The sequence below is a fragment of the Equus asinus genome, chromosome 23 (genome assembly GCF_041296235.1).
Source record: "Equus asinus isolate D_3611 breed Donkey chromosome 23, EquAss-T2T_v2, whole genome shotgun sequence".
Lineage (NCBI taxonomy): Eukaryota > Metazoa > Chordata > Mammalia > Perissodactyla > Equidae > Equus > Equus asinus.
Window position 1 is genome coordinate 63,921,357 of NC_091812.1, and position 21,224 is coordinate 63,942,580.

The window sequence follows — 21,224 nt, forward strand, 5'->3', positions numbered from 1 at the left end:
CCATGGGTTATATTTGCCTGTTTCTTCACATGTCTGGTAATTTTTTATTGTATAGTAGACGTTGTGGTTTGTACTCTAGATTTCATTACCTTCCTCTGAGGAGGGTTCTGTTGCAGCAGCCCATTAGGTTACTGTCAGGGCTCCTGAAGCTTATGGAGTTTAGCCTCAGGCTTTGTTAAAGTGGTTTATTTCAGTTTTTTCTTTGTGCTTTTGCTCTGCCCTCCATTAAATTGGAGATGTAGCTCCCTCTGCTTCATTCAAGTAAGCAGCCTGTTTATTACAGGCAGACCCTTTCATAACAGGAACAACAATTGTGAAAATGGTTTTACCACTTTTAACAAAAAAACTGTTTGGGGGAAAAAGTGACCTTCCTACACCATATGTAACTACATTTAAATTCCGACTTTGGTTACTTTTCAGCTATAAAGGAGCCTACTTCGCTTTAAAGGTCGTCCATTATTTACATCTAGGAATTTTTCTAAGCTTTTCTTCAAACCAGTGTTTATTTTCAGCGTGTTCCACTGCGGGGGCGGGTACCAGTCGGCCCCACCATCTTCTCGGCCCTTCGTGAAGAAGCACTTTCTGTCACAGCATGATGGCCCTTCCCCGTTTCCTCTCAGTCTCCTCCTCCTTTCCTGATGCCTTTTTAAACCAGTATTGTGGTTATTACTCTCTGACTCCTCCATGACCGTGAACTTGTTGGTGTGTAAATTTCTTCTTCATCTGTGTCGTTCGGCCTTGGATCAGTGCCTGCAGCATGAGGAACGTAGGAGATTTCCCAAATTGAATTGCCTTACATGGATGTTGTGTGATGTGGTGAGCACGTCTGTTTCACTGGCACGGGTTAAGGGATTTTCAGACGGCTCTTGTGTGTCAGTGCTCTGGTCTCTAAGTGACTGGTTTTACAGACTTTCTCCAGCTCTGTTACTCTCCAGAGGTCCCACACTATACCAGGTAAAGATAAAACATTGTTCTTTTTGAAACTAGAAAGTAATTCCCACTTGCTTTCTGAAAACTTAGAAACCTTAAGGATGTCATTTTCCAGCCACTTCAGTTTGTGTTTTTGGACCTAAAATTCAGATCGGAAGCCCACGGAGCAGAGCAAGCTGTGGATGAGATGTGATGGCCTTGAGCCCCTTCTCAGCATGTCTTCCCTCCACCTCTGTTACTCTCCACATCCTGTGGGCACCTGACAGTGGCCAGGGAGAAGCCCACAGCGAGGGATCAAGCTTTTCTATTCCTTGACTCTTGAATAGAGAGAAGAAATTGCTCACTCTTGCGGGGTCACCCCGAGGCACTGACTGAATCAAATCCCATACCCTCGGCATAGCTCACGTTAATCAGAGCACAGGCATCATGCATCGTAATGATTTTCTTGGCATGGTGGGCAGGCACCCCGAGCCCAGTTTGCAGTGACATGGAGCACACACACCGGGGCAGGGGCGACTTGCACTTGTGTCTGTGTGTTTGGCAAGTGTGGCGTTGGTTTTAATTTAATCAGCAGTTAACTCCAGCTCACAAAGAGTGAAGAGGGGTGGGCTGGGTGTGTATTGTTAGCACGTGTGCTTGCCTATTCAAACTACATTTCAAACATCCTTGACCCAAAGAAATAATGGCCAGTGAGCTTGCAAGAAAGGGCATCCAGCTCTTGTTGACACTGGAGTCTCCTTATTTAGATTACTTATGGCTCCAGGTTCTTTTCTTTGAAAGAAAGGTTTTCCTCAGAGGCTGAGAAGACAGCAGTGGAGGGAGGAGCCAGGGGCGGCTGCAGAGGGCATGTCCCACCAGACCCCTTGACAAGCGACCAGATTTTGCATTTTCGAGAGAGCTAACATGGGGATTTTTCAGTCCATTTGGTTAAATTGCACACAACACACATTGCGTTTGGGGATGGTCTGAATCAGTGTACAGTGGAATGACAAGTGGCGTTAGGCTAATACGCAGGTTGCAGATCTGCTAGAAAGTAGGTGACTTAATTGCAGGCCTGAGGCACGTGTCAGAAGCTTGTCCTGGGAGCCCAGGCCCCCTCTCCTTTGCCCTCATGTATCTGCTGTGGCCCACCTTTACTGGCTCCTTGGAGCATCCTGACGGCCACTTTGAAAAGCATTTAGGTACTGAGAATGACTGATTCCATCGGCTGAAGACAAGATCAACAGGTTCTACCAGAAAGAGTTTGCTACACACTCCAGCGGGACCCTGTGCAGGCTGTTCCCTGCAGGCTGGGGAGGTCAAACTGTGGGGCCAAGAGGGAGGGCTGCTGCTTCTGGGAGTCTCCCCCTTCTGTCCCCCGTCTGTACGCACGTAGTCTGTGCTACGTGGCAATGACGGGGTCACACCCCTGTTGTAGGATAAGCACATCTCGTTGTGCAGATTCTTTGAGGGCCAGACATTGTGGAATCCCCTCCCCTGCTTTTCTCTGTCCCAGATTACTCTCCTGCAATCTGACGGTAGGACACAGCTTCTGAATTATCATCGTTTTCATAAAGTCCTTGCTTGCAAACAACCAAAGCTTATGGGCACGTGCCGTAGTGTTTCTGATGTAGTTTCAGGGGAAGATGAGCCGTGTTGATGTTTAGCCGTCTGTGTGTATTTGTACACACATGCCCGCGAACACATCCCCACCCACATGTACACTTCACATTTATAAGCCATCTTTCACACTCAATTAGTCCTCCCCGGTTCATGTCCCCTCCTTAAAGATGCTAGATTTTTTTAAGTTAACTGACTTTATATTTTAGAGCAATTTTAGGTTTACGGAAAAATTGAACAGGAAGTACAGAGTTCTCATGTTCCCCGCCATCTACACATACAGTTTCCCCTATTAGTAACATCTTGCGCTGGTGTGGTGCTTGTTACAACTGATGAGCTCATGTGGATACATTGTTATTAAGTAGAGTCCACAGTTTACATTAGGATTCACTCTTGGTGATGTTCATTCTTTGCGTTTGGACAAATGTATGACGAGTGTCCACCATTACAGCATCATACCGAGTAGTTCACTGCCCTAAAAGTCCTCTGGAGCCCATCTTCCCCTGATTCCCAGCCCCCGACTCAGCAGCCACTGATCTTTTTACTGTCTCCATAGTGTTGCCTTTTCCAGACGGTCATAGAGTTGGAATCTACAGGATTGGCCTTTTCAGACTGGCTTCTTTCACTTACTGATGTGCATTTAAGGTTCGTCCATGTCTTTTCATGGCTCATTTGTTTTTGGTGCTGAATACTATTCCATTGTCCGGATGAACCACAGTTGATCCATTCACCTACCCAAGGACACCTTGGTTGCTTCCAAGTTTTGGCAGTTATGACAAAGCTGCTGTGAACATCCGTGTGCAGGTTTTTGTGTGCACATACGTTTTCAGTTCGTTTGGGTAAAGACCAAGGACCAGGATGGCTAGACCATAAGATGCTGGATTTAAAAAGAAAAAAAACCATCGGGGATACTTACACCATCCGGCGTGCTTACAGACTGTGTATTTTCCCAGAGACGACTACCATGAGGAGGGGTTCTGCCAGCCTTACCGGGGGATCGCCTGTGCACGCTTCATTGGGAACAGGACCATCTACGTGGACTCCCTCCAGATGCAGGGGGAGATTGAAAACCGAATCACAGGTAGGAGCCGCAGACCTGCGTTGTGAGGCAGTGCGCATGGGTGCAGCTGCCTGTGCCGCACAGAGGGTCCCATTTGTGTGTTTTGTCTGGTTACTCCCAGACCGGGAGCCCCTGTTCCACGTCTCTTGGATAGAAAGTCAGAGACCTTTCTTAGGAGTAGCTGCAGTTGCCACCATGGTTTGTCCTAAAATGTTGCTGTTTGTATGTTCAAATTAGCAAGTGCAGATGGCTTAGAATATACTCCTAACATGCTGAATGAGGTCCGCGTGTGTCCGAAGCCCTGAGCTGCCTTTTTTCACTGCATCACAGGGGTGTCCTGGCCCGGGGCTGCCACCCTGGTGCAGGCAGGCCGGCGCCCAGGACCTTCACTCTGCCTGACTTCTCTGTTCTGCCTTTCCTGACTCTTGTGCCCTCTTGGAGTGTGCTGGGTTGAAAGACACACAGGCCTGGTGTCAGCTGTCCCGGAGGGAGCTTTGCAGGCTTTCGGCCGTGCGTGGGGATGCTGCAGTGAACTCAGCTCTGCGTCAGCCTCGGTTCCCAGGTGTTCAGGCGCCTGCCTCACGGCGTGAGAAGTGAAGCAGGTCATTTAGCAATGATGCTGCTCGTTCTCTGTCTCTCTAGGAGTCGCCATCTCTGGTTGGTAGCTCTCAACACACCAACTTTCCCACCTTGTCTTTGGGGAAATTCCTTGAAAAGTGAGAAAATGCATTAGACCTGCTGTCTCTGCTGTCCCCACAAACACACACCTTCTTCTCTCCACACTGCAAGGAACAAGGAAAATCGTGGGAAGACGACAGGTGTCCTAGTTTAGCTGGGTTCTCTGCACAGTAGTTCTTGACCCCGGCCGCCCAGCAGGCTCTCCGGCTGACCTCTGATGCCAGCTCCCCGGGAGGTTCTGCTGGGGCTGGTACAGCCCGGCCCCGTAAGGGGCAAGAAGGAGGATCCGCCTGGAACACTGGCCTCGTTTTTCACCCTCAGTCTGGAGGGTCTGAGGTCATGGTCACGGAGGGGGCTGTCTGGACCCTGGTTGCGGAGCCCCCGAGGGCGGGGCCCGGTGTGCAGTGAGAAACGGAAGGGCAGTAATGGGACCTGGAGGATCCCGGAAGGCAGCGTCCTGGTCCACTGGGAGAATGTTTTGAAACACTGGTATCTCTCATTGGGAAAGCTTTCTATGCCACTTAAAGTAGAACTTCTCAAACCTGTATGACCACAACACACAGTAAAAAGACTGCTTTACGTCTGGCTTAGTATATGCACACATAGATTTCATAGGACCCAAATGGGTCACAGCAGACAACATTCACCCTTACCAAAAGCAGCCACTCGATTTTTCTCTTCAGTTTTATTTCATTAAAGTAAAAAGTTGGTTATCGCCTTAATCCCAGCCATGCCCTCTGACATCCTCTGTTCTTTCCTAAACGTCTTTCAACATACTAGCCGCAGACTCCAGAATTAACTTTACCTCCCGCTAATGGGCCAACACTGATTCAAGGCACGAGATTTCTCTCCGTTATTTCTTCAGGAATTGTTTAAAGGATGGAACAACTCAGATAGCTAAGCAGACTAATTTCATAGCACTTTTTAGATAAAAATTTAGGGTGAACATTCTCTAGATTTGTGGATTTTTAAAAAAATCAATTTGAAGGTGCTCTGGACTGACTTGTGGTTTAGACTCTGTATTGACTGTGAAGGCAGAGGTTCTGTTTAGAGAGCCTGCTTATCAGAACTAGTTCCCGGGACTCCGGAAGCTTCCCAGGGAATGGGCCACAGGAAGCCTCAGAGGGACGTGCAGGGTGGACGACAGCCAGGACCTCAGTTGTTCGGCCTCCCCGGTGCCGAGAAGTGAACTCTCAGAAAGAAGCTCTCTTGTGATGCATTCTGAGGGCAGGGGGAGGAGGAGAAATTCTAAAAGGGTCAGCCGTGGTATCCTGTGGGTTGATTATCCCAAAAGCCACGCCAGGTTTGGCTTCCTTAGACAATCTTTCCCTGCCTGGGGGTCAAGGCCATCTCCACAATGTGATGGGTTTGAAGTGGGTTCAAACCTGGGTCTTCGGCCAACTCCAAGAGACCCTGCAGCTTAACCTCTTACCTCTCTGTTCCTCAATTTTAATATTGGCCAGAAGGGGCCAGGAGCACTAAGGATGATGTTACCAGCACGCCGCAGAGTGCCCGGCGCACGGCACTGCCCGCAGTGCATGGACACAGGCGGTTACCAGACCCTCCCTGACCATTCATCTTAGCAGCCATTTTATAGGCTCCATGTGGGCTTTCATTCCCCAGTGTGCAGGCTCAACACATCACCTGACAGATAAAGACACAGGCCCAGAGAGGACTGAGTGAGGGACAGTCCTGTAGTTAATAATGAGGCAGGGCCGAAACTGGGCGCCCGCTCCAGCTCGTCTAACCTGGCGGGGTCTCCTGGGGATAATGAGGGGCCAGCAGCGCCACCTGCTGGCCGCACCGGGCATGGCACTACAAGTCATGGGTGGAGCAGGGGCGTCCCAGGGCTAAATTTGAACTACTTGGCTTTTCTCCCCTCTCAGCGGCTGGGGGGGGGGGGGGGGTAGGCCAAGGGGCCTCTCTTCCTTTCACTGCCCAAGATCAGATGGTTAGAAAGAGGTGCTTCACATGGCAAAGGGGGGCGGGGTGTCTGATGCCTTCCTTTGAGCCCCGGCTGCACAGCCTGGAGGAAAGGGCGAGCGCGGGGCCTTCCCTCTTGCCACAGCAACCCTGCCCACTCCCCCACCTAGACCTTGTCCCTGCAGCCCCCAACCCCTTCCTTTCTCCAGAGCAGGTGTCAGGTCCTTCTTCTCTGCATTCATTCCCATCACACGCAGATGTCCATCCTGTGACGTCTTGCCCCTGAAAAGCAAACCAGCCCTCGGTGGCTCCAGACCCTCCTGCCACGGCTGCTTCTCTGCCCCCCTTTACACAGAACTCTCCCTGATGTGTAACCCCGCCCTCTCCCCACTCTCCGTCTCCCCACTGTGCACCTCCTCCAGCTGTCTCTGGGTGCCCCCAGCACTGCACCCAAGGCCGCTTCACCTCCTGCCACTCCCATCCTTGTACTCCGCCACCACTGACTTCGCAGGGCGGATGGTCCGTCTTTCAGGCACTCTTTTCATCTGCTGGGTGCCCTTCCAGGCTGCTGCATCGTCCGCTTGCAGACGGGGATGTGGGGCGACCCAGGCTGGGTCTTTGGGCCTCTTCTCTGATATCTCCTTCTAGAAGTCGCCCAGCCCTGAGGCTTCCTCTGCTGTCCTGGCTTGCAGAGCCCCAGCCCCCAGTTCATAGCAGGGCTTAGGAAGCGGGTTTGGGGTCTGAAATCGGAATCTTCTTGTCATGGGAGAAGCATCTAGCTGGATGAGATCTTGGGTCTAGTTTTCCCTCTTTGTTCCACTTTGACATTTCTAAGTGAAGGACTTTCTACATCTGGTGCAGCTCAGGGCAGCTCATATTCTCCCCGGGACCTTGCTGGTGGGAGAGCATCTCTGGGGAGGACAGGGTGGAGGGCTGGGGGGTGCTGGGGCGGGGAGAGGGGGAGGTGGGGCGGGGGCACAGGTGAGACATGGGGGTAGGGGCGCCGGGTCGGGTGTCGGGGCTCCGGAGTGGCGGCCCACCGTGTCCTGACGCCAGCCTCGCCGCCTCACCCCCGCAGCGGCCTTCACCATGATCGGCACCTCCACACACCTGTCGGACCAGTGCTCGCAGTTCGCCATCCCATCCTTCTGCCACTTCGTGTTTCCGCTGTGCGACGCGCGCTCCCGGGCGCCCAAGCCGCGTGAGCTGTGCCGCGACGAGTGCGAGGTGCTGGAGAGCGACCTGTGCCGCCAGGAGTACACCATTGCGCGCTCCAACCCGCTCATCCTCATGCGCCTGCAGCTGCCCAAGTGCGAGGCGCTGCCCATGCCCGAGAGCCCGGCCGCAGCAAACTGCATGCGCATCGGCATCCCGGCCGAGAGGCTGGGCCGCTGTGAGTGCCCCCCGCCCCGCGCCGCCATCTGGGCCCCTGAGTCGTGCTCCTTAGAGCCTGGGGACCCCATTCTGTCCCAGGAAGCCCCACAGCCCAGGCCCCTGTTCCAGTCGGGCAGTCACGTGGGGCTTACGAACAAGGGTGTCCGATCCCTCTGTCTCCAGGCGCCCACCCCAGCCCAGCCCCCACAGCCTATCTTAGGGACTCAAGTCATCCCTCTGCCTGTCAGGCCTCAGACCACTTCTCTAAGATGGGAGTGCCCGCAGCGCTGGCTTCCCAACCCACTTTGCGGTCCACAGCTCGGCTCATCACTGACCAGGTCAGGGGTGCCGCCTCCCTGAGGGGGACACAGGAGGAGGCCACCTTCCTCGAGGCCATGGCCTGTATTCACTTCTTTGGCCAGACTGGGGCTTCCGGGATATGGCCAGGCTCCTGATCAGGGCAGCTGGAGCCTGGGCTGCGGACCCACTGCACACGTCCGAATCCTGGCTGCAGGATTGGTGTGACTTTGGACCAGTTGCCTAAATCCCAGTTTCCTCGTATTACATGGGGATAGTAACTGCTAACCTCAGGAGTTGCAATGAAGATTATGAGTTACTATTTAGAAAGTTACTAGAACAGTGCCCGCACCTGGTAAGCACCATAACCGTTGTTCAGCAAGTGCACACCCCCCAGGTCTGGCTCCGAGAATCTTCCGAGTCTCCTTGGTGGAGGTGGAACAATGCATGGGCTCTGCTCACACGAGGCTGTGCTCACACGAGGCTCTGCTCACATGAGGCTCTGCTCACACGAGGCTGTGCTCACACGAGGCTCTGATCACATGTGGTTCTGCACACATGAGGCTCTGCTCACATGTGGCTGAGCCCGGCATCCTCGCTGGGCACCGAAGGGGACATCTGAGGTTGCGGGCCAGGCCGTGGAGTTTGTCTTCCCTCCTGCAGCTCGATTTTCCTTCTGGTGCAAGTGAGCAGGAGTTGGAGTTGATATCCTCATTCTGGAGTGGGGTGCCTGGCGGGCACCGAGGGGTGGTTTTAGGGTCAGGGAATAATTCCTGATGGGGTTTCATCCCCATATGCGTCCCTGATGCACCCCCAGTTTAATTTGTGGGCTTGGGACTTAATATTAAGTCATTACATTTAATACTGCTTTTCTTGGAAGTTACGTAAAATCTTCTGGTCGTTTGGAATTCCAGTCTGGGTACATGCAGGCAGAGTGGTTTCTCATTCCTTCCTGGGGTAGTTGAACAGGGCACTCTGCCCTGGAGGAGGGCTGCTTCCTCTTGGTTTGTGGGCCTCCTAAGGCATCTTCTCTCGCAGACCATCAGTGCTACAACGGCTCGGGCACAGATTACAGAGGGACGGCGAGCACCACCAAGTCGGGGCACCAGTGCCAGCCGTGGGCCCTGCAGCACCCCCACAGCCACCAGCTGACCAGCGCAGACTTCCCCGAGCTCGGAGGGGGGCACGCCTACTGCCGGAACCCTGGGGGGCAGATGGAAGGCCCCTGGTGCTTCACGCAGAATAAAAACGTACGCATGGAACTGTGTGACGTACCCTCTTGTAGTATGTATTCTCTCTCTTTTTTTTAAAGTGTTGACTGTTGAGTGCACTTTGTGAAACGTGGGACCAGGAGGCGGTGGCTCTGGGTAGCCCCCCTCCCCAATTTCACCACCATGATCATTTGTTTTCCACAAAGCTGTTGCTGGTTGTCAAAGTAATATCTGGCCATTACAGGGCATTTTAAATTATAGAAAAGTCTGAAGAATAATGTGCAAATTCCCTTCATGTCACCACTCAGTGGGGACTACTTTTGCAATTGGGGGCCCTTCTGTCAGCCCTTTTCCTACGTGGGGTCCTGGCCTCTCATTTCTCCATTAACATTGTCATGTAGTATTTCCCAGTATTATCAAAAAGGCTCCCCACTACGGGCACAGCCAGCTCTTCCGCCCAGCATCTGTATTGGGCACAGGACGCATCTCACTCCCCCTCCCCTCGCCTCCCGCTCAGCTCAGCTTTTGCACGTAGACTTGGCAGAGTGAGGAAAAAGTGGAACTTAAATCTCTTAACCGTTTCCCTGCTCTTCCTCTGTTATATTATGAATAGGAGAAGAGTGTGTAGTTAATGGTTGCAAACTTTCCAAGCATGATCATCTCTGTGTCTCAGTCATTTTCGTCTCACCAGCTCCAGGAGGCCTGAGACTCCACTGCCTCCTGAGTCTTACATGTGGGCACCTGGAGGTAGAGGGTTGGTGGAAAATTACTGTGAGACGATTGATAAAGAGAGATTAATGGGTGAAGCAAATCAAGGCTCAGGCTTCACCTGGAAACCCCCGCCTCACGGCCCAGGGACCCCGCCTGCCGCTGATGGGAGCGAGAGCTGGAATTTGTTACCTTCTGGAAGTGTGATTCGGCTCTTCCCTTAACTCAGCATTTCACACACAGATCTTCAAGAGTGTGTGTTCACTGCAGGAGTAAGTTTTAAGAAGGAAATGTCAGTAGTTAGATGATAGTGTAACTACTCTGGACCGCTACGGTGGTTTAAAACAGGTTCCTGCAAGGACGGATGTCCATGACGTCCTGTTGAGGGAGAGAAGCAAGGTGTAGGACCATAGCTGGCCTTCTCTCTCCTCCTTTCTCTGTAAAAGAGACAAAATGAGTGAAAAGTCTGTGTGTGTGTGTGTGTGTGCGAGCGTGCACACAGGCGGCTGTATTTCATGGATGAAGTTCTGGAAAGATACACACCAAACTCAGCAGCGATTTCCCAGGACCTACAGAAATGTTCAAATATAAGACGTGTTTACAACGAGCAGCTAGTACTTTTGTAAGTAAAAATAAATGAAAGCATAAAGAAAAATGTGTATGTTCTTTGACCTGGCATTTCCAGAAATCTTATGTTGCAGAAATATTTGCACTTATAGGGCAGAAATGCCGGGATATTTATTGCAGAATCACTTTTATTAGCTAACAGACTCATTGTTGACCAGTAGAGGCTGCGTGCTAAGTGTATCCCTGCCACGGAACAGGGCACAGCTGCTGAAGAACCAGGGCCTTGAGCTGTCTGTCCTACGTGAAACATTGTCCGAGATATGTTATTCTGCCCCAAAACCAGGAGCAGGAAAATATGGACGAAATGATTCTATTTAAAATGAATTCTACTTAAAATTCTATTTTAAAGAACCATATGAAACTGCTGCTTCTGTGTGTGAAAATAGTTGAATATCGGGTGTTCCATGTCCAACTTAAAGTATACATAAAAAATTAGGTGCACACCAACCTAGTCACAGTGGTACAGCCTTTGGTGAAATGGGCTATTAGGAATATTCACGTTTCTATAATACTACAGTTATTAATAAGCATGGGTTCCGTTGGTGATTTAAAAACGATTGTGATAAAATAAATGATCGTACAAATGTTTGGACTGTGCTCACATCTCTGATCTTGGCCTGAGGGGTGTGGGGTCCCCCCAGCCCTAATAGTGAGAAATGACCCAGTCTCCATGCCCTGAGGCCTGGGAGCATCTCCCTCCAGGATGGCTCTGTGTGGGGTTTAATTTGATTTTATCTTATTTTGGAGGCCGGGGCTGGGGGGGGAATTGGGGGCGCGACAGTGGGTTTGGGACAACACTTTTTTACCAAGGTGGCGATAGTGTTTCATTTTTAGAACTGAATTAGCTCTTTCAGAAATCATCTTGACCAGAAGTCGCTTGTTTGCTTCAGATGGAGAGCTCATTACCCGATAGTCCCAGGGATGCCCAAGTCCCATGTATTCACAAGGTTAAGGAGAGAACTGCGGGGTGTTAGAGGGGGCCTCCTCCTCCTCCTCCTCCTTGCAGTGCTCCACCCCAGCTCCACCTCAGCGGCCAGCACCCCCTGCCTGGTGCCGGCTGGTGTCAGCCTTGCAGCCGCCGTCAGCCTTGCAGCCGCCGTGCCCGTGCACTCTGTGCCTCCTGCAGAGGGAGCCAGAGCACTGCTGTTCCCTGTGGAAGAGGAGGACGTGCCTGGAGGCCGCACCCCCTACGTCTTACCCTCATTTGTCAAGAACGTTGCTGCCTCGTGCGTTGGGTCAAACTCATCGGCCGCTGGTGCTCTTTTAAATCAAATGCGTGTTTAATTAGTGTCTTGAAAGAATATGTATTCATTATGCAAAAATGTGGGAAATCCTACAATGTTGAATGAAGAGAAGGATCAATTCTAATCCCACTGCCGAGTTTCCTCTGCCGAGGACAAGGGCGTCAGGTGCTTCCTCAAGTTTCCTGAAGACGACGTCGGACAGAGCACCATGGTGTCCCGGCGTCAGCAAGGGGACTGTTACTGATTGCCACTGTGAGGCCTCCCGAGTTCATTTGCTTCTTGTGCTGTGTGTTCCGATTTGTCCCCGTGGTGGGCAGTTCTGCAGTGTGTCACAAATACACAGCAGGACGCGCATTTTTCAGTACCTCACCTTTTTTTTTAGGTTTGGTGGGCCATACTGCCCATTTGTGCCATTTACCTGATTATTTGCTTGTACTTAACTGTTTTAGTTGGGGGCGGGGGCTGGTAGAGAACTTGGAGTTGAAGAAAGGGTGTTTTCAGGAAACTCATGAAAGCCTTGCTGTTCACAGGCCCCCAGGACGGCAGCAGGATGGGGATCCTGTACATCCTGGTCCCCAGCATTGCCATCCCCCTAGTCATCGCGTGCCTCTTCTTCTTGGTCTGCATGTGCCGGAACAAGCAGAAGGCGTCTGCCTCCACGCCACAGCGACGCCAGCTCATGGCTTCCCCCAGCCAGGATGTGGAGATGCCGCTCATTGGCCAGCACAAGCAGGTCTCCGTGCTTCGTATTTAAGGGGCGGCTCCCCCGGGCTTAACCTCTCCCTGGGGTTAGTTGCCTGCAACATCAGCGTTCTTAATTTACTTGATACACAGCACGTAATGCTTTTAAACCGTCCTTTGTCATGCCGTTTCTTCTCTGAAACATAGCAGGACATTTGTGTACACAAAGTAAATGGTAGGTGTGTTCAGAGCTCACCGGCCCACAGTCCATGGGCTTCTCCCTCTACCGAGACCAGCCCCATTAGCGTGGGCCCCAGAGGGTGTCCTGACTCTGTGACGATGCAGCTGTCCCCACGGGAGGACACAGGACAAGGGCTCAAGTTGTCCCCGCTCGAGGGTCACTGTGGCATTTTTAAGGGACAGGCGCTTGTTTTCTGGTCAGTTTGGGGTGGGGTTGGTTTTGCTTGTTTCATTTTCAGGGAAGGATAGAGCAACAGTCTCGTAGTGGAAGTGAGAGGCCAGGCCAGCCCCACGTGCTAGGAGCTCTCAGGACAGTGAGAACACACTGGAATGCAGCCCAGCTGAAGTCAAGGGCGATTATATACATCACAATCTTTGGGGGGAAAATCATTCCCGTCCGGGCTTTGAACGGGCAGAGTGGACTCACTCAGTGCTGTCGTCAGGAGTCCCTGAGTGTTTGCTGGGGGCGGAGTTTCCTGGATGGCGGAGAGACCCCGGGGGCCTCTCAGAAGGACGGGGGCCGGGCGCACAGAAGGGGCAGGAAGTCCTAGAGGCTGAGAGGTGCGGATCCTGGGAATCCACCTCACCCCTGTGTGCTCCTGTCACTATGCTTCTAATCCAGAATCTGATCAAGAGGAAACGAGACAGGCCCACTGAGGAGCATCTGTAGAGCAGCTGGCCTGGACTCTCAAAATGACAAAAGTCGTGGGAAGTGTCCCCTCGGGGTTTGTGAGAGAAAGACGTTGGGTCTCGCTGTGATGAGCAGCAGTGGCTGGACCTCCCGTGTCAGGGAGCAGCAGGAAAGGCGTTGGTGGGGGGACACAGCTGGGAGAGCGCAGGGGTGACTCTGGGGCAGCTGGCAGCTGGGGAGGGGGTGTGTGAATGGGTGCATGCACACACATACACTCTGCAGTGGTATCCCACATATCGCCATATTTGGGGGGGATGTAATTTGCAGCCTGGTTGGGGCCCATTGAAGGTTTCAGGCAGCCTCATGGCATCGAGCAGAGAGCAGTGTGTGGGGCAGGCTTAGCTTGGGGCCGGCAGGACCAGCGGGTCCTCTGCAAGGCCGTGCTGGCAGGTGGCACAGGCCTGACCCCAGAGCCCCCTCCCAGCCGCCCTGCTCTTCCTCCTCCTGTCGCAGTGACAGAAACGTTTCATTGGGGCTTTTCCTCTCAGCAGGCCAAGCTCAAGGAGATCAGCTTGTCCACCGTGAGGTTCATGGAGGAGCTCGGGGAGGACCGGTTCGGGAAAGTCTACAAAGGCCATCTGTTCGGCCCAACGCCGGGCGAGCAGACCCAGGCTGTGGCCATCAAAACGCTCAAGGACAAGGCGGAGGGGCCGCTCCGGGAGGAGTTCCGGCATGAGGCCATGCTGCGGGCGCGGCTGCAGCACCCCAACATCGTGTGCCTGCTGGGCGTGGTGACCAAGGACCAGCCCCTCAGCATGATCTTCAGCTACTGCTCGCATGGCGACCTCCACGAGTTCCTGGTCATGCGCTCGCCGCACTCGGACGTGGGCAGCACAGATGACGACCGCACAGTGAAGTCGGCCCTGGAGCCGCCTGACTTCGTGCACGTCGTGGCACAGATTGCTTCGGGCATGGAGTACCTGTCCAGCCACCACGTGGTGCACAAGGACCTGGCCACCCGCAACGTCCTTGTGTACGACAAGCTGAATGTGAAGATCTCGGACCTGGGGCTGTTCCGCGAGGTGTACTCGGCTGACTACTACAAGCTGATGGGCAGCGCGCTGCTGCCCATCCGCTGGATGTCCCCCGAGGCCATCATGTACGGCAAGTTTTCCGTGGACTCGGACATCTGGTCCTACGGCGTGGTCCTCTGGGAGGTCTTCAGCTACGGCCTGCAGCCCTACTGTGGGCACTCCAACCAGGACGTGGTGGAGATGGTGCGTAGCCGCCAGGTGCTGCCCTGCCCGGACGACTGCCCCGCCTGGGTGTACGCCCTGATGATCGAGTGCTGGAACGAGTTCCCTAGCCGGCGGCCCCGCTTCAAGGACATCCACAGTAGGCTCCGGGCCTGGGGCAACCTGTCCACCTACAACAGCTCGGCGCAGACCTCGGGGGCCAGCAATGCCACGCAGACCAGCTCCCTGAGCACCAGCCCTGTCAGCAACGTCAGCAACGCCCGCTACGGGGGGCCCAAGCAGAAGGCCCAGCCCTTCCCGCAGCCCCAGTTCATCCCCATGAAGGGCCAGATCAGACCCATGGTGCCCCCTCCCCAGCTCTACATCCCCGTCAACGGGTACCAGCCGGTGCCAGCCTACGGGGCCTACCTGCCCAACTTTTACCCGGTCCAGATCCCGATGCAGATGGCCCCACAGCAGGTGCCTGCTCAGATGGTCCCCAAGCCTGGCTCCCACCACAGCGGCAGCGGCTCCACCAGCACGGGGTATGTCACCACTGCGCCCTCCAACACGTCCGTGGCGGACAGAGCAGCCCTGCTCTCGGAGGGCACTGAGGACACGCAGAACGCCCCAGAAGATGTGGCCCAGAGCCCCGTGCAGGAAGCTGAGGAAGAGGAAGATGGCTCTGTCCCAGAGACCGAGCTGCTGGGAGACAATGACACCCTGCAGATGGACGAGGCCGAGGTCCAGCTGGAAGCATGAGGGGCGCGGGGCTGCCGGGCGCTCGGGGCGGACTTGGGCTGCCTTGACAAGTGAGCCCCCGGCTCTGGTGGGCTGGCTGCAGCCTCCTGATGTGAAATCCTGCGCCTCTGCCCTCCTCTCACGCACAGAGCTGCCGCCATGGCCAGCTGTTTGGTTGGAGGTCTTTTAGCCAGTGGTACCTTACCAGGCCGGGGTGGTGGCCCAGCAGGATGCACGGTGACCCCCGACGCTGCCTGCATTTCCCCGAAGGCAGACCCATAGTGAGCATTGCCTGCACTTTGAAGGAAAATGAGTGGCATCCTCCCACCGTATTGCATGTGGATTGAATATAGGGAAACTTTGCGAAAACAGGCCTGCCAGAGGCAGCGGGGTGGGAGCGTGGACTCTGCCGTTCCCAGCGACTGGCCCGTTGGTTGAGTATGGAGGAGGCCGCTTTCTCCCTGCTGTCCCCCTGCCAGTAGCAGCGCCCCTTCACCACCAAAGACTGGCGGGAGCAGGCCGAAGCCACCTGCCACGTGCCATGGTCCCATGAGAAAGGGGCTTCTGAAATGGGAGTCCCCGTATGGAAACAGAATGTGCCTTAAGAGAAACCGACTCGATTTTGTATTTTTGTGAAATGATTTTAATTATCCTGCATGTGTATTCTGCCCACTTCTCTGGAATTCAAGGGAAAGCGTTTCTGGGGTTTGGAATGTTACAGAGGAGGCAATATTGTACAGAGCACAGTATTGTTATTTTTTTTTTTAGAACCATGTACAGACCCTAAATGTAATTTATATGGTTTTTCTATGCCATTTTCAGTGAAGTATTTTGAGCTTAAAATAATGACTTAGTAATTTAACTGTTTACGTTCCCCACTTTGGGATGCCACCCAACTGTATTCGGTTTGCTAGCCTTTGTACCACGTGTGAACGAGGTCCGTCCCTTCAGAGCCCCTGCGAGAGAAGGCTCGGGGGCACCTGCGTCTGGTGCCTGGGATGGAGCGCTTGTGTAGCCCCCACACCTGGTGTATCCAATAAAGCGACACAGAACGTTTGCTCGGCTCTCTGCAGGTTGTGAGCAGGTCAGGCAGCGGGAGGTGCAGCGTGACAGAGACGCCGAGCAGTGATGGCTTGGCTGAGCCCTTGCAGTGGGCTGGGGGGCCGGTCCAGGGCCAGTGACTCCGTTTGAGTGTGGCTGTACGTTGGCAGGTAAATGATGGGAACAAGTTACATTGCTTTTCTCTGGTGAGGCCTCTGGATGAATCGATGGCAGACGATGTAAAGTTGGCCTTTGGTTTTAAACCTCTCCCCTCCTGAGGTCCCAGGGCCCCTGACCTTTTAGACCTGGAGCCTGGCACTTTCCAGGGCACTGTAGCAGGGCTGGGGGTGAGGCCATGATGGGGAATCGGCCTTCTTCACTCCCTGCGCGGCCACCTGTGCCTCTGCTTCTCGGCCGTTCGCCCCCTGAGCTAGAGTACACCTGGGCCAGGGTCACCCGGGGGTCAGTGCTCCAGAGCTTCCAGTCGGGGAACGGGCACCGTAACACCGCCACAGCCTGGGTGAGGCCTGGAGAGCTTCTGCCCCCCAGCAAACAGCCCTCGGGGCCTGGCCTCCCTCCCCGGTCCTGACCTTCCCCCCGCCGCCCCGCATGGCCTGGGAGGTTTCGTGTTTTTTGGAGTGGATCCACAGCCCTGGGGCCCCGGGAGGCGCAGCTAGGAGTTGGCTTCCCGGATGTGGGCAGTGGTTCTTCAGCCTGCCTCAGAGTGTCTTGCAGGGCTCGTCACAAGAGGAGCAGGTCTGGGTGGGGCCCAGACTGAGCACTTCTAACAAGCACCCAGAGGGTGCTGATGCTGCGCTCAGGGTCCTCAGAGAGCCACTGAGGCACTGAATTGAGGAATGCTGATTGTCCAGCCCCTCAGGTCATCCTGAACTTCAGGTCTGTCCTGTGCCCCCCTCACCCCGCTGCTGCAGCATAATGCGGCTCGCGATAGAGCCACACACACAAATAAAGCATCAAGATGTCTGAGTGTAGATCCTGAAATCAGAGGGGATGCTTCCCTGGTTGGCGAAAGGAAGGAATGTGACCGGGGCGAGGACTGGGAGCCCCCCGGAGCCCCTCTCCCCGGCGAGTGTGGTCCAGATTGCATATTAAAAGAAGAGGGGGTAAAATGGAGCCACTTCTCAGTTCCACTGATCTGAAAGAGGAACTTGATCTGTCTAATTTGGTCCACCTGATGGTTTAACTGTTGAGCTGAGACCTGAGAGTCAAAAATGGGAAATAGCGCTCTGGCTGCACGGTCAGGGAGGCGAGCCGCCACTTCAGTTTACGGTCCCTCGGCCCCCAGACATGACCCGGAGGCTCCAGGCCACTGACAGCCCGCAGGGCCAGGCGGGCAGCCCAGGTTCTGCAGAAAGGCGGCTGGAGGGTTTTTTGGCAGAGCAGGGGAGGTTTTGATTTGGGGGATTTCTTTTTTTTCTTTTTTTTGCTAAATATAGCATTTGTTTGTTACGGCTCATTCTAACTGTAAATTCTTGATGCATCTTTAGGAAGGTGATTGAGCTTTTAAAGTTCACGCACTTGAACAAAAGTGACTTAATTGGGATGCTCCAGAATAATTGTTTTTAGAGCTAAGTTGCGTGATTCAGATAATGTCACTCATCGCATCCACCCAGCAGCCTGCCTCCCACAAGAGGGAGATTTTTGCAGCTCCTGAGTTTTATTCGAGCCAATGAAGCCACAGATGCCTTGTACACTCTTATATTCTTTGATAAACCATCCTTGTTGAAACAACCCATCGGGGCAACAGCTGTCTTTTCTGCACTAATTTTAGGGTGTTTGACTAAAGGCTACAGTGTACAACAGCTTCCCACTAAATCAAGAGAATCCTCTTCTCCCCACAGCGGGACACACTGTTTCCCTGTGCTCACCGGGGTTTACTTCCAGCTCTCCATTCACTATTGATAGTTATTTTCAGACAGTTTGTGATTTTACAACTATGTCTGAGACGAATCTTACCCAGACGTCGGTTCTGTGTGAGTTTCCTACAGGAATATTTAAGAAGGAGGTTGTCAGAGTAAACTGACTTCAGAGCACTATCCTGAAACCCGGTCACAGCGAGCCCCTGTGACCTCCCCAAGGTCGGTCCCGCTCCCGCCCCGTCCACTCTTCTCCCCTCATCGGTCCCCATGGAGACTGTACGTATTTCTTGGCCTGATGCTGAGTGAGTGCCCAGTAATGGGCTCTGGAAATAACAGCAATGCTGTACTGAGGTGGAGAAGGCCTGGATTTAGGTCACCTGACACCTACACAGAAGGACATGAGCCTGTCAAGTGTTCACACTTAAGACAATAGAGCTTATACGATACTGTTTCTTTTTCAATTTCATTTCATTTCATTTATTCAGTTACTGAATAGCTCATGCATTCCTATAGTTAAAGACGCAGTGGGAAATCTCTCTCCATCCCCATCTGCCCAGCCTCCTTGCCCCACTCCACGTATTGAACGTCACAGGCTTCTTGTGGATCTTTCCACATTTTTTATGCCTGTATAAGTAACATACCTATATGTTATGTTTCTCCCTTTTTAAAAAAAAAAAACACAAGTGGTAGCTTCTCTACAAATTGTTTTCTGCCTTGCTTTGGTCATGTAACAGTGTACGTTGGAGCTCTTTGCCTGTCAGTAGGTGGGAGCGTGTCTGCGGAGGAATTCTTTGGTGGCCTTGCTGGTCAGTGAGGGCAGGAGTTGTCAGGGGGCGGTATCGCCTCTCCAGGGGGACGTGCAGTGTGCACTGCCCCAGCGCTGTCTCAACGGGCCGGTCCCTGGTCCCAGACCCTAGTCCTGGAGTGCCGTTCTCCTGCAGGTGCAGGTGGGGAGAAGGCTGTGCGTGGGGCGGACCTGGGCACACTTGCCTCAGCTCTAATGCGTGTTTTTAAAAAGACAGGGCAAGGTCACATTTTTACCTCATTAGTATTGTTTTTTCACTAATTTGTCCCAATCACTCTCTTTCCCAGTCTGAAGTGCTGAGATTTTAGTGGAAATGTTGCCCAGACGCAGAGAGGTAGATTCGAACCCCCCCATGGGTGTTGGAAGGCCTTGCAGGCTGTGCAGGTACCCAGGGGCGGGATAGGACCAAATGACTGCTTCCTGGAACTGCAGAAGTCAACTGAATCACCCCCCAGGATGGCAACTACAGCCCCTGCCCCCCGGGACAGCTACGTCTTCTCGCCATGGAAATAGAGCAGCCACCCCCCAGGATGTCAACCCCCTCACCCCCCTCCCCCCAGGTCACTACTGCGTCCACCCAGGAGCAGAGTTCAGAGGACCTGTGGGACCTGCTTTAATGGTGTTTCTCAGGTCTAGATGAACAGGGGGAAGGGAGCGGGTGTCCAGGAGGTTAGGAGAGAATCTGGGGGAGGGGGAGGCAGCCTGGCCCTCCCCATGCTCTGCCGCCCCCATTCCTGTCGCTCCATGTTGATCAGGTTTTTTAACAATCATCTTATCATTACCATTTGTATTACATTTTATATTTTGATGTCTCATCCCCGTGGGTCTTTACTGAAAGCTGCACTGAAGCCGCCCCTTTGGGGGAAAGCCAGTCTAAAGTAACAAGAATGTGGAACCATAAATTTGGTAAGGGAATTCACCATGACTTTGAGATACACAGAATAATCCAAATTAGACTGCAGGGGCCACGGGAAAGCCTGAAGAGACTAACGTGCCAGTTGCCTGAAAGATAGGTTTCGTGTTTAGGAGGCATCCTCCTGCTGTCTTGATTTCCATTCTCAAGTTGCGGACAGCTTTTCCCATCACCACGCGCAGGCAGACTTCAGCCATGGCACTCAGACACTCGTTGGGAACGCGGGCATCCCCCTGCAGAGAGACAGCCTGAGGCAGGGCCGTGGGCCTTCCACGTCTGGCCACCGTCTTGCCTCCAGTCTCTTCCGCGCTGCCCGCTTACACTTCTAACCTGGAGGCCCGGCATTTCGTGACAAGGAGTTCGAGTTCGTGCTGGGTCTCCCGGGAAGGCACTGCCCTTTCCCTCAGGTGGAAATCGTGGAGCTCACCTAGTCCCGCTGGGAATCTCAGAGAAGACTGAGCCACCACTTTTTTTTTAACAGCTTAATTTTGCTGTAATTTACTTCTGTACAAGTCACCCATTCTAAGTGTGCGGTTCAGTGATTTTTAGTAAATTTGCAGAGTGTGCAACCTTCATCCCAATCTAATTTTAGAACATTTCCTTCCCACAAGGATCCCTCATGCTTGTCAGCCCTGGGGTGGTCTGCTGTGTTTTCTGTCTGAATGGATTTGCCTTTTCTGGACATTTCATATAAATGGAATTATACCATATGTAGCATTTTGCTTCTGGCTTCTTCCACTTAGCGGAATGTTTTTGAGATGCATCCATGCTGTGGCACGTATCAGAAGTTCATGTTATTGCTGGCTAGTATTCCACTGTGTGGATGGACCACATTTTGTTTACCCACGCATCCATCCGTTCACCCATCCATGGACTTTTTCCAGTTTGGGGCTATTGTGAATAATGCTGCCGTGAACATTGGCCTATGTTCGTGTGTGGACGTGTGTTTTCATTTCTCTTGGGCGGCTTCCTAGGAGTGGAATTGCTAGGTCATATGGAAAAATCATCGACCTTTTTAAGAAACGTCCAAACTACTGTCCAAAGTGGTTCCACCATTTTAACTTCCCACCAGCAACGAATGAAGGCTCGTTCCTCCACGTCTTCACCAGCTCTTGTTATCATCTGTTTTATTTTCGTTAGAGCCATCCACTTTTAAGAAGATCAAAAGAAAACATTGCTTAGATGAAAGGATTGAGGTTGCAGGATGAGTTCTATGAATTGTCTTATTAACTCTCACCAAATGCCCTTCATTTGTTTGTTCATACAGTCATTCAACAAGTATTTCTTGAACATGTGCTGTTGGCTGGATTCAGTGGCAAACAAGATAGGAAACAGCATCCCTCCTTTCTCAGGAGGAAGGTTTTTAAGCAAGTATTGTGATAACAGGATTGTACCGTCTCCCTGGG

General features: G+C 53.0%; 1 protein-coding gene across 5 annotated transcripts in view; it reads left to right on the forward strand.

Moving 5' to 3' along the window:
• Positions 1-16,235, forward strand: part of ROR2 (receptor tyrosine kinase like orphan receptor 2) — a 204,300-nt gene extending 188,065 nt beyond the window's left edge. For 2 of the 5 annotated variants that reach the window (XM_044756653.2, XM_044756651.2), the window contains exons 5-9: positions 3,483-3,610; positions 7,269-7,583; positions 8,900-9,145; positions 12,182-12,384; positions 13,755-16,235. In XM_044756653.2, the coding sequence (XP_044612588.1) occupies positions 3,483-3,610; positions 7,269-7,583; positions 8,900-9,145; positions 12,182-12,384; positions 13,755-15,200 (2,338 nt within the window). In that variant the 3' untranslated portion in view covers positions 15,201-16,235. Of the gene's footprint in view, positions 1-3,482; positions 3,611-7,268; positions 7,584-8,899; positions 9,146-12,181; positions 12,385-13,751 lie in introns of all 5 variants that reach the window. The other 3 variants (XM_044756650.2, XM_044756654.2, XM_044756655.2) reach the window with 2 other exon arrangements.
• Positions 16,236-21,224: the final 4,989 nt, after the last annotated feature.